Source organism: Pollachius pollachius, assembly GCF_949987615.1.
Source record: "Pollachius pollachius genome assembly, chromosome: 12".
Taxonomy (NCBI): domain Eukaryota; kingdom Metazoa; phylum Chordata; class Actinopteri; order Gadiformes; family Gadidae; genus Pollachius; species Pollachius pollachius.
In genome coordinates, this window is record NC_136945.1 from 8,252,231 (window position 1) to 8,264,687 (window position 12,457).

General features: G+C 41.0%; 1 protein-coding gene across 3 annotated transcripts in view; it reads right to left on the reverse strand.

Moving 5' to 3' along the window:
• pax7a (paired box 7a) overlaps window positions 1–7,486 on the reverse strand; it is a gene marked incomplete at both ends in the record, with an annotated part of 43,289 nt that extends 35,803 nt beyond the window's left edge. For 2 of the 3 annotated variants that reach the window (XM_079747860.1, XM_079747859.1), the window contains 4 exons: window positions 5,310–5,438; window positions 5,788–5,932; window positions 6,239–6,474; window positions 7,402–7,486. In XM_079747860.1, coding sequence (XP_079603986.1) covers window positions 5,310–5,438; window positions 5,788–5,932; window positions 6,239–6,474; window positions 7,402–7,486 — 595 coding nt within the window. The remainder of the gene's footprint in view (window positions 1–5,309; window positions 5,439–5,787; window positions 5,933–6,238; window positions 6,475–7,401) is intronic. The other variant, XM_079747861.1, reaches the window with a different exon arrangement.
• Window positions 7,487–12,457: the final 4,971 nt, after the last annotated feature.

Consider the following 12,457-nt stretch of genomic DNA (forward strand, 5'->3'; position numbering starts at 1 on the left):
TGAAACTCGATTGACACCTGTTGGACACTCAGTTAAAAGTATTACCACGCAGAGAAATGTAGGAGTGGCTCTAAGCCAGTAATCCACCTTTAAACCATTTCGAGGAAAAAAATCACCCAACTTAAAAGACTTTGTCTGCTCCAATTAATTCCATTCCTCATTAAAACAAGGACTCCGTCCAAACGGGCTGCCCTGTGCAGGCCACTGGATGGCCGTAATTGAAGTAATAGCGGAAAAAAAAGCTTCCAGAGAAATAAAAGCCCACAGCGGTCCAATTCAACTTCAACTTCACCGTCAAACCAACGCTCCTCATCCCCCCGACAAATTCAAGCAGACTCGAAGGCCTTATTGGCCCGGACCAAGGCGCCTACTGTTTCCCGCCGATGCACTCGCGCGTTTTACCGCCCTAATTAAATCTGACAAGTTCAACGAGCCGCTTTCAGAGAAGGAAAGCTGCTGAGGTTATGATTTCCGAGTCAGGCTCAGAGGGGTCTCGTGGACCACATGATTCCTGCCAGCGTAGTTCACATTCTTCCACTCAATTTAACACGTCGCCGTCATAGTTATTATGCACGTGTTGACGGTTCTTACATTAATGTTTGGCGGAGCAATATTATCGGTACAATTATTAGTCATATTTATAATAATAAAAAATGCACCAATAAGAATTGCACTGGGATCTTTTTCTTTTTATAAATGGATAAAATATATTATATTATAAATGTATTTAAACCTTGACCACATGATACATAAATATAATCCAATTAGTATGAAATACTTGATAATAATGATAATAATAATAATGATAATAATAATAATAATAATAATAATAATAATAATAATAATAATAAATATGAATATCAAATGTAAGAAAAGAAAAAAGTAGGAAAGAAAGAAAGAAAGAAAGAAAGAAAGAAAGAAAGAAAGAAAGAACGTAAAGAGGTCTGAGTATGTGTGTGGAGGTTCGGGCTGAGAAGTGAAAATATCTCTTCCATGAATCTGAATTTCATGTGAATAGGTAGGCCCAGCTTTTTCAATATAGAATATAGCAATCTCTGGCTTACCTTAGTAAGCTACAGAAATAGCGCTATAAAAAGTGAGAGCAAAATCTCGTAGGCCTATATTGAAACATTAAACACAGGATACCTGCAGGGCAACGCAGCCCTCCTTAATGGGTTTCGCATGCTTTGAGGCCGCTAACCAGCCGTCTGTTCTAGATTGAAGTTAAGAGGTTAGCAAAGCCTACATTATTTCAAATCCCATGTCAACTTTTGTTCCCGCGATACTTCGACGTCTTATGGTCTCAATTGCATTGTATATGGAACATTAGTAGAAACAACAGCGCCTTGTTCCTGTGAAGAATGCAATTATTATCAATCTTATCCAAAACTATACAAACAATCATAAGGAGCGGGATGGTTGGATGGAACGCATTCCATCCACAAATACGTTTAGTATAATGACTATTATAAGTACTATTATTTTTTCATTTAGATGTAGGCCTATATGTGCTCTATATGTTTCCCATACATAACGTTGGAGTCGTCCCTCTCCCCATCCATTCAGCCTCTGTCTTAAGATAAATAAAGGAGTTAATTGGCATCCAAGCGCTGCCGAGATAATTGGCTTGTTGGACTTGTCACCGCTGCTGCTCGTGCAGTGGTGAGGGGGGTAGGCCACTCATAAATCGTCCCTCTGACAGTTGCCATGTCGTCCTGCCACTGTTCATTACAATCAAAACGGAAGGGTGCAAAAGCATATGACAAGGCAAATAAATCACAATTGTTTCGGGGTAAACGAAAAACAGAAAATATCCTTTCACGACTAGTTTTGAAGGTGTTATTCAGCGCGAGCCTCACAACGGTTCACCTTTAAACCCGATCGACTCTGCTGCTGTCGAGGAAATTATTTAGGCGTTAGTGGTTTTTGTTTTATGGGACGGAATAATGCATGGATGTTAGTGTCCTAAAGCATATCATCGTTTTGCGTGAAATCCTTAACAAAGATAAACAGATAATATTGTTGTATGATTATTAAACTAATAATAATGATAATACAGCTGACACTTACATTTATAATAATTGATGGGCCCAATAATACATGGTCTAATATAGGCCTTCATGTTACTAGTTTATGTTGTTATTATTCATATAATAATAACCATCATCACAATACCTGTAATATATTGTTATACTATTATGGTGCCTAATATTATTTGTATTATTATTATTGGTAGAAATAGTAGTATTAGTAGTAGTATAATAATACAATCATGTAAATAATAATAATATAATAATAATTATTAGTACAATTGTTATTATTATTATTAATATTATTTTTATTTTTTATTTCCCTATTTATTTGCCTAAAATCGTTATTATTATTGGTGTTATTTTGATTTTTAAAGTTTATATTATAATAATATCAATTACTCATCGATAATATCCTTCCATTCAGCTGCTGCCCTCCTCGTAAGAACTGTAGGCCTAGCGATGTAAATTCCAGTGAAATGTGGCTTGAGTGGCTTCGGGGACAGGGGAGGTTAATCCGAGTTTAATGCAGTGAAGCACAGCGCAGGGTCTAGGCTATGATGGGTATGTTATCTCTGCCCAACATTTGGGTCTCCTTCAATTTCCAGCCAGCCAAATAGCTGCGAGAAAGTGCAGATGGAGTCACTCTCAATGCCTGAGGAGAAACGTTATTAATAGCTAAATAACTTCCCCATACTTTCACTAAATCTCTCACACAGTATTCCAGATGGATTTGTTTGAAGTGGTCCCCCCCGCTTCATTCCCCTGTCCTTCTCATTCAGCTGCAGCTTTAGACCCAAAATATAGCGACATTATATATGTCTGGCCTCTCCAAACGCGCGCACGCACGTACACGCATGCGCACGTGTTTTGGGCGAACATTTTATGCATATCACGGACTATATTTCCCTCCAAATTCTCGTTAACATATAACTTACGCTATTACCCTTGTCTTGGGGAAAGAAAGAAAAAAAAACGTTAAATTGCGATCGACTTGCGTGGTCATTTAATTGAACGTGCGCAAGGAACCCGACCTGGAGCTTTGGATTGTGTCGCGCCCGCTCTCTCATCATCCCTCCCCAATGCGCAGAAAGCCCGCCTGGCCTCTGTTTGATTAGATGGAGAACCCAGAGGTAAGCCGACGATTTGCTGAAGTGGCCGTCGCCTGTCGCCAACTCGCATGACTTTGTTGATTCAGGTCTCCGAGCGCACATCCATCTTTTCTCTCTGAGCGCGGACCACATTTTCTCTCGTAGATTTTTCTCACATTGAAACCCCTTCTCTCTATTGGATGTGTAGGCCTGTTATTGTGATTATTATGATTATTGTGTGTTGAGAACCCGCACATCTGCATCACCGTGAGCGAAGGAGGCGCCAAGTTAAGGACGCTTCATAAATAGCTCATGCGAAAAAGGGATAGGCCCATGCGTTTTGTTGAGTTTAGTTAAATGCATTACATGTGGAATGCCACTCAGGGCATAGCCCTACTATTTAAAACCCACCTATTTTTGGCCTTTTAATGCTAACATGGTTTATAAAGCCTTATTAAGGTTAGTCCTATAGAAGAAAAAAAAGAATGCTATTTAACCAAAAAAAAAAAATGAATTCATAATAATACATATAGGCATAAACAAATAGGCTGGATAAATACAACGAGTCCCGTCAAATCTGGATAAGTAAAGCAACAATCTCCTGAATTGTTGGCCCCAGGCGAGCAGCGAGCACCGCGGTGAGATGAAAGTAGAGAAATAAAAGGCTCCGTTTAATCTGCTCTTAAAGCCTCTCGCGTCAGGACTGCGCTTCAGACCCGGGGAGTGAGGGCTGATTGGGGATAAATACATTTCTTACCATTTCTTACCATGCCTGCGAGCTATTACACCCTGCACGAACACAGCCCCCTATTCAGCAAACATCGTTTCCAGTACTTACTCTAATAAGTATTAATATTATTATTAAATGCCATTCGGGATGCTGGTAGCTTTAGAACTGCATTACGGTATGGGATGGATATTTTTCAGGGAAAGCAATTATTTAGTATTTTAAACACAAACCGAAAACAATAAAATAGAAGCCATCACTCATCGACCTCTGTAATAAAGTGATGCTCAGAAGTCGCTCCTTTCTGTTCAATCTCATCCACAACATGACGTGTAGGCCTACCCCGATATATGTATGATTCCAATCTGCCAAAAGTTAGACCATCAATTCATAAAAAATATGTCTGGAAAAAATGACCGCAAAACGACCACCGCCACAGAGAAACTGGATGCATGCTTGTTCAAGTGCACATTTGTCAAACTTTTCTATTCCATCAATTAATTATAAAATATTAGAGAAGTATTTACCAGCACCATATTATGCCTTATTCGATAATGAATCGTATAATTTAATATTCACTTGGCCGTTGAGCAAATTCCTTATGCATATATACAAAATAATAGATCATCTTTCCAGTATTTGCAATCGCAGCTATATAGAAAATATACTATAGAAATCCTATAGAAACACACACGCCTGCATCCATGAGGTCTGAAGAAGTTTCACAGGCTTGGGGTAGCCCTAGTATGTCCATTATTGTCTGCACACCATTCAATCATTAAAATGACCAGTACTCGAAAGAGCTTACACGGAAGTGATCCTAATATGACTACAATATTAGTTTAAGTTCATGTTCTGTGTCCCAAAGTTTCCACTCTCCATGGTCCTAGACGGATGTTTGATTTGGGCAAAGGAAGAGTTGAATGTAGCGCTCTGCTATCCCAGACGGGTCGTGATGGGCCACTAAATGACATCTATTGTGAAATGGGTCAACTGTCAGCTGTCGTTTAGTGATCGCTAAACGAGCGAAAGGGGGAATTTGTTACACAAATTAATTTTCCGCAGCTAAATACCTACTGCCATGGCGCTCATAAATAATTGAGCAACTGAACTTCGAAGTTGGGATCAGATTAAATTCACTGGTGCAAGAATATCCCCGTCTCTTCACTTATTTTATTTTAATCTCGATTACCAAATATGTTTTACAATGTTAACATTTTAAATATAACCGCCGGTATTATTATTTTATTATTGTTATATATATGTATTTTTTAATATTATTTTTATTATTATTATTACGGTTGATGTTTAATAAACAAACAATTCAAGTATACCATAATTAAAATAAAATAATATTAAAATAATAATAACAATAGGCCTAATAATCTATCATTTGAGGCCCCACAATCTAACGCTGATAGAAGCATGGCGACTTTAACCTGTGTTATTAATTTAGCCTACCTTTATCACCCAGGATGCCATCGATGCTATGCTTTGTTTTCTTTTCCCCATCTTCATCCTTCTTATCACAATCATCCTCGTCATCTTTTTTGCCAAACCGGGCCCTCAACACGCGGCTGATGGAGCTCACTAATGGCAACAAAAAGTAAACGGGTGATTAGGCCCAAATCTAACTAACATCAGGTCAGATGGTGCACTTCATGTTGACTTTGGCAGGAAATACAGTCGGTGGCATTCGTACAAGTTTCAGAATGAATAACTGAACAAAATGTTGACTTTTGCAGGGAAATAGGTCACCTGGGTCAAATTACCACCAAGCAACGGTCAGAATACAAACAATAATAGATGTGTGTAGTTTTTATGTTGGCCAAATAGATTGATGGTATCCACATGTACTACTACCACTGACGTGTACAATGTGCACGTAAACACCACCAATGTGTTTTTCAACGTCGGTAATAAAGGAAAGTGTGCTTACCAGAAGATGCCTCACCTGAAGGAACAGTGCTTCTGTCGCACACCCCGTCCTTCAGCAGCTTGTCTCGGATCTCCCAGCTGAACATGCCGGGGTTCTCCCGCTTGTACTCCTCGATCCTCTTCTCCACGTCGGGAGTTGCCACTTGCTTTACGGAGTTGAACGTTGAAGGATTGGAAGAAGTAAATAAATGAGAGAAAGAATTAAAATAGAGAAGGAAGAGGCCGATTTGATCAAAAGCCCTGAATTAGTTCACGTTATTGTTGATTATTTGGTGCAACAAGAGTCTCCCAAATGGCAGGCCAACGTGCTGGTATGAACTTTATGTCACAGGTAGTCGTGGCTCATGGGCCGACTGGCCTCATGATCCGTGGAGATGGACCTCGGCCGATTTGGCCAAAGCCTTCGTTTTTTTTTTTTTTAAACACATTCATTCATCATGGCTAGCACTCACCCTGGGCTTGCTGCCGCCTATGGCCCCAGGACGAATCGAACCGGTCTCCTGGTACCGGCACAGTATCTTGGAGACGCAACCGTGAGAAACTCTCAGTTGTCGCGAGATTACACAGGGTCGGATTCCATGGTGGGCCATCTCTACTATCTTGTGTCGGATGTGATTGGGCAGTGGCCTCCCGTTGATGAACACTCCGCCGAGCTGGTTGACGCGACCCTGGCCCAGAGGAGTTGATACTGCACCACAACACACAACACACTCACGCTTATTTAACTGGCAACAGTAATAATACCCACTAGACACTTTATTTTAGTGAATAACATTACCACTAGAACAACTAAACTATAGGTAAGGGATATTTGTGAGAAACAATGTGGATAGATAACATATAATTGTCTTACAGCATTTTCAAAAAGAGGCCCAAGTGCAACATGAATTCTGTCTGACAGGATCAGAGCTGAAGAGCACTTCAGCATCCAATTCCACATTCAAGAGACGTTAAAGAGCGTGCCACTCTCCGCCTCCATTATTCCTAGTCATGCTGTACAAATATTGGCGTGATCTTTCGAGTTATCTCCTTGCTGTGTGTATTATTGCCATTTCCAGCAACGGGACACTCGAATAAAGCCTGGAGCTCGTACAACTTGCGAGCTTCGTGGCTTTGTACATCTTAGTTTCAAGCACTTGAGCACGCACTGGCTGTAATGGGAAAACTGCCTCCATAAATGCATGCAAATAAAAATCTCTGTTTTGTGCAGACATCCTGCTGTCTCAGCGTCAGGCGGTAACCCATCTGAAACACTTTAATTTGAGTAATTTATTTGCATCACCAGGCGGCGTAAAGGAATTAACTTCGTGCTCAAAATATATTAATGGAGCCTACACATAAACCCTCTTCAGAATCCGATATTACGTATGCATAAAACAATAAGTAGCTACAAATAATTAAAATGTGTTATTATATGTTGCTATTCTTGTCAAAGTGTAAAACATTTTAAACATTTAGATATTAAAAAAAAATGACATAGGCTATAGCTGTAGACTATAGTAGGCTGTACATGCAGTGTCCCTGTTGATCTAGCCGTAAACTGGGAATAGATTGAGAAATACGGTTTAAGTAAAGTATATTTTGACATAGGATAGGGATAGGATCTAAATCTCACCTTCCAGGGGGAAGCCGGTGCGCGGGTAGTTCTGGCCCGGCGCAGGGCGCATCATGCGCGGCATAGTTCCCGGTAAAGTAGCCATTCCAGCTCCTCAGCACAACACCAAACACAGCCTGGAAGAACCTCGCACACTCAGAGATCCGGATTCCAACAAAAAAAATGAAATCTTGCGATCGCAGCGACAGTGGGTCTTCAGATGTAAACAACGCTCAACAGCTCTATGCTCGAATCCCAATTCCAAAAAACTTGTGTATAAAACCCCTTCCACGGAGAAACGATGCTCGTCACTTGTGCGAGGAAATTGCTGAAAATACCCCCCCCCCTCTTTTGCCGCGTGTGCGTGAGTGTGTGTGTGTGTGTGTGAGTGTGTGTGTGGAGTTATTGTAAATCAAGGGGGTATACCTTGCGCTAAATCAACGAATTTGTAAAAAAGTGTGTTTTATTCTTTTCCTCGGTACACTTTTGTAGTGGGTCGTTTTGATAAAGCCTGCGTGCCGGTTGGAAGGAGTTGAAGTGGCCAACTTTAGTGTAGGTTGGAGGAGGAGACAGTGGAGCCATCTCATAGGCTCGCTGCGTTTCTTTTATGGATGAAAGAGAGGGGTTTTGGCCAAGCACCGTTTAACCAATCAGACAACGAAAAAAGGATTTATAGAACAATTTATATTTTCAATTCATGAATGCTACACCCCGTTTGACATTTAAAGTATGGGAGGCACGTAAAAGACAATCTTCCCAACTACTATTGTAGTTTGTATAGGCTATTATTGTAGGCTGTTTGTAATAGAAAAGGTGTTTTGACTCATTTATTTTGTTAAAATGCCCCCAAGTAACCAGTCCAGGACTACTCCTGTACTACAATATGAGGTTAGTTATGAGAAGTATATGTGAAACTATCACTTTGTTATTGGATGTCAACATTAACTAAACAGATCAAAAGGCCAGCCATACTAAAATAAAAAAGATACCCCAAGAAATAATAGATATTATCATTTGATTATAGGGAATGTCAGCAAACATGTGGTGTCTGACATTGGCTGCTGCTTAATAATCGATGTGAATCCAACACATGTATATTACAGCTATTTAATTGTAATTATTAAATAATGACTTACCTTAAAACAAAAATAACAATATTTTTCTTTACCCTGGTATAAAAATCACACATATACAATGCCGTTTCAATTTGTATGCATATAGTCAAATATGACAAAGACGAGCGACTAATCCTAATTTAAAATATCTTTCAGGTCGTCAGACTTTAAATTAAGAAGCCTAACTGTACGCATCGAAATCACTTCAAGTAGACTAGTTAACCTCCAATGGACGACAACAGGTTGCCTCCGACCAGGGCAGTCCACATTGCATTGCAAAGTAATTGCTTTAAGGTAATTATATAGCTTGCAACAATTCCACATGAATAGAGAACACATGGCAGAAAATAAGAGGTTCTTGTGTCAACTCTGTGGGCCCGCCGTGCATATAACATTGTGTGACAATCGCCGTAGAAAACACTCCTGGTGGAAGGCAATTTCACAAATAATTTTACCAACAATTAGGGAGTGTGGAGGGGTGAAATGGCGATTTCACATGTAGATGTGCCGGTGGGGAGGACCCGATACCCTGCCGAAAAGGCCTGACCCTCGCTCCCCGGCTTTGGTCTGCTTCACATGGGACAGAACGCACAAAGAGCGCGCCTCACCCTCCTGGACGGGCTCAACGAGCATTGGATTAAGTCAAGCATCATTCAATCATGTGGTATCCAAACAAAAGATATGTTTCAAAACTCTTATAAAAAGCCCAGCATGCCCTTTGATAAATATTCTCTCCCTCCACCCCTCCCCACCCACAGCCCCACTTCTCCCCCTCTGTTGTTTCTCTGTCGCCCCTCTCTTCTTTCACAGGGCGAATACTAATATTTCAAAGGTAGTCAACATTGAAAATAATTCGAAGGCAAGCAAATAAACGCTTTACGCACGTGCGATTTCTATTGGCTGTTGATCGCTGGCAATTGATGAGCCAGTTAATAAATTAGGTAATGGGCCTGTGTAGCTGTAATTAAGTAGCACTATTTACAAGACCCATCAAACAGTATCCTCTCACAGGTATGTTGAGGCAAGTCAAATAGTTGTTTGCAGTAGATCTACGGTTGAATTGTCGGTTGCTTAGGACAAAAAATAAATGCACAATTATTACAATAATTATTATTTTTATTATTATGATGATTATTAATAATAATTAGTTAATTGAGAATAAACATGAATAAGACAAATATTGTTTTCAATCACAAAACCCACTTATTCCAAAAACGTTGTTTTGTGTGGTCTACCGTTTTATCTTCCTTCCCCCAAAGTTTTTATAAAAGCAAGTGCCCACCAGTGAGAGGCCAGGCTACTGTCTCCCTTCAGCTGATAGTGACAGGGTATCTTCATTTAGGGTAGGCGATATCAGAAATGTCTAAAACAACCATTTCCATGAGATAACACTGATACACACTGATACACACAAATAATATTTCAAATGCTTCCCATATGAAATGTGCCTTGAATAGTTACCCTGAAAATAAAACAGAAAATCTCCAATCATGCTAAAATGCTAAAAAAAACGAAAACAAAAAGAAAAGTACAGTATTACATCATTTAAAACCTCAAAAGGTTTAAACGGTTACCATCAAATTTATCCTGCAAAAGGTCTTTGCTTAGAAAAAAGCAGGCCTTGTAATCATTATTAACATTCAGAATTTCCATGAAGAGCACCGCACATTTTGTGGTCACACTTTGGAAATATAACACTTTCAAGTGCTAACTTCCAGGATGTTTTATATTTTGCAACCCGAAATAAAAATAAAATAAATAATAATAATAATTTTGCCAAACCTACACTAAGAACAAATAACTAAGGTGTACTATTCAATGTCCACACTATGCACCTGCCCAATGTCACCCCTATGCTGCAATCAATACGTGGAAAATGATCCACTCCTCACAGAGCAAGGTGATCAGTAAGCTGCATCCTGCGCATATACCAGACCATCTTTGTCCTTTAAAACGTGTATTGACCTCCATGTTGAGCAGTCAGCGCAGACCCCGGCTATATTCATTACTCAGGGCCTGTAGGGAGGCGTTCAACCCATCCTAAGACCTCTATGGATATTTGAGTTAAACTTTCATCCATTCATGCTGGGGCTCCTCTTTCGAGTGATAAAGCCAAAGTTCAAAAGTTTTGAATGATGTTTTAAAGTGGATTACCGTGATTGCCCAATGGCAATGCTATTCACCATCAAAACCAACTGAGGATTTTGTGACCTCTCCGAATGACATGAGCTCTGAAAAATGTAATCAGAATGAATTTAGCCGTCCAGTCCACTCCTTCTGCTCCGTCTCCACTGGGAGGATGCGGTGTTCCAAGCAGGACTGACAGGCAATGATGTATAATGTCTTGTCCTCGGCACAGAGAGTGAGTGAGTGAGTGAGTGAGTGAGTGAGTGAGTGAGTGAGTGAGTGAGTGAGTGAGTGAGTGAGTGTGTGTTTTGTCTCTTGCCAAACCTAAACCCTGGCAGCCAGGTCAGCGGCGCCCTTGGCCGCGTTGCCTGGCTCCTAGAGCAACGCCGTCCACACTTCAACCAGAATCTTGTTAACTTGCCGAAGCATGTTCACATCTGCTTGGAATTATCCGAATGTGTAATCGCTTCCTTATGGGAATTATTTTATCAGGAGGCTGAGGCAGAGCATAAAAAACGTCCTGACTATACGCAGCGGCATGGCGGACGGCTTTAGGATTTTAATTACAGTGGAAGATTGTTGGAGATATCCCTCCAATGTGTTGTGTTGTGTTGAGCTGTGTTGAGCTGCGTTGTGTTAATGCTGTATAGTGTGGTGTATTGTTGTGTTGTGTTGTGTTGTGTTGTGTTGTGTTGTGTTGTGTTATGTTGTGTTATCTTGTGTTATGTTATGTTGTGTTGGAAAGCTGTGTGGGGCATCATTGTTATAGGCTCAGAAGAAAACTGTTATCAATCAATTCAATATTATGCATTTTCTGCGCTTAGAAATGTTATCCTTTCAATGCTCAAATTCTGAGCTTCACCTGTTTCAGAAATAGGATAACCCGTAACCCTAAAATATCAAAACGTTCATCATCCACGAGACTGCATCCCGACGCCATCACGGCATCAGAGAACGCCGTCCATGGTGTAAATTGTAAAGTGTGCAAAGTGTCCAAAAACAGAAAAAGGGGGGAAAATTCTCTCTCTCACTATAATTCTTCCTCTCTCAACTGTTCCTGATCTCTCTCTCTGGACTGTGCAGCGGTTCCAGAGCCAGACACCTGGAGAGATGGAGGAACAATGAGAGGCCAGCGGGGGTTTAAGAGGAGTGGGTGGGTAGACAAGGGGAGGCTACATGGGCCTGCAGCCACACCTGTTAGGCTCAGCATTAACAGGCCAACTGATTGTAAAGAGACGGAGAGGCGCACACACACACACACACACACGCACACACACACACACACACACACACACACACACACACACACACACACACACACAAAGAGTCACAGCTGGAGGATGGTTGCAGGTGGGTGGGAGGCAATCAGAAGGTGGGGGTTGGGGGGTGGGAGGGGAGGGCTGACGTTCTGTCACAGCTTATTATAGTGTGAATTGTAGATATCCTCAATAACAGGTTCACCTGGCCCTCACAGCTACATGCTTGTGTTGGAGAAATGAGGAAGAGGAAGAAAAAACCTGCACACAGAACAGAGATTGTAGCTCAGGCGAGGCCAGTGGAAAGGGCAGTCGGCTGAGCCAGAGCCGGTCCTGACTCAATGACAAGAGGAGGGGTGCTGAATCCCGCGAGGTGACCAGCCTGTTGCAGGCAAACAGATGGGGGCATATATTTGATTCACCTTACTTAGGTGCACACATTTCTAGCTTTCCCATTGGATATTCCTGAGCAGGTGAGACCTGTCTTGCACCCAAATATTGGTTTCTGATTCACGGAGTCCCACCTGGCTGGAAAAGGCACTGAGCCTAATACATCCTCCATGTTCTTCTTTGTGGTTG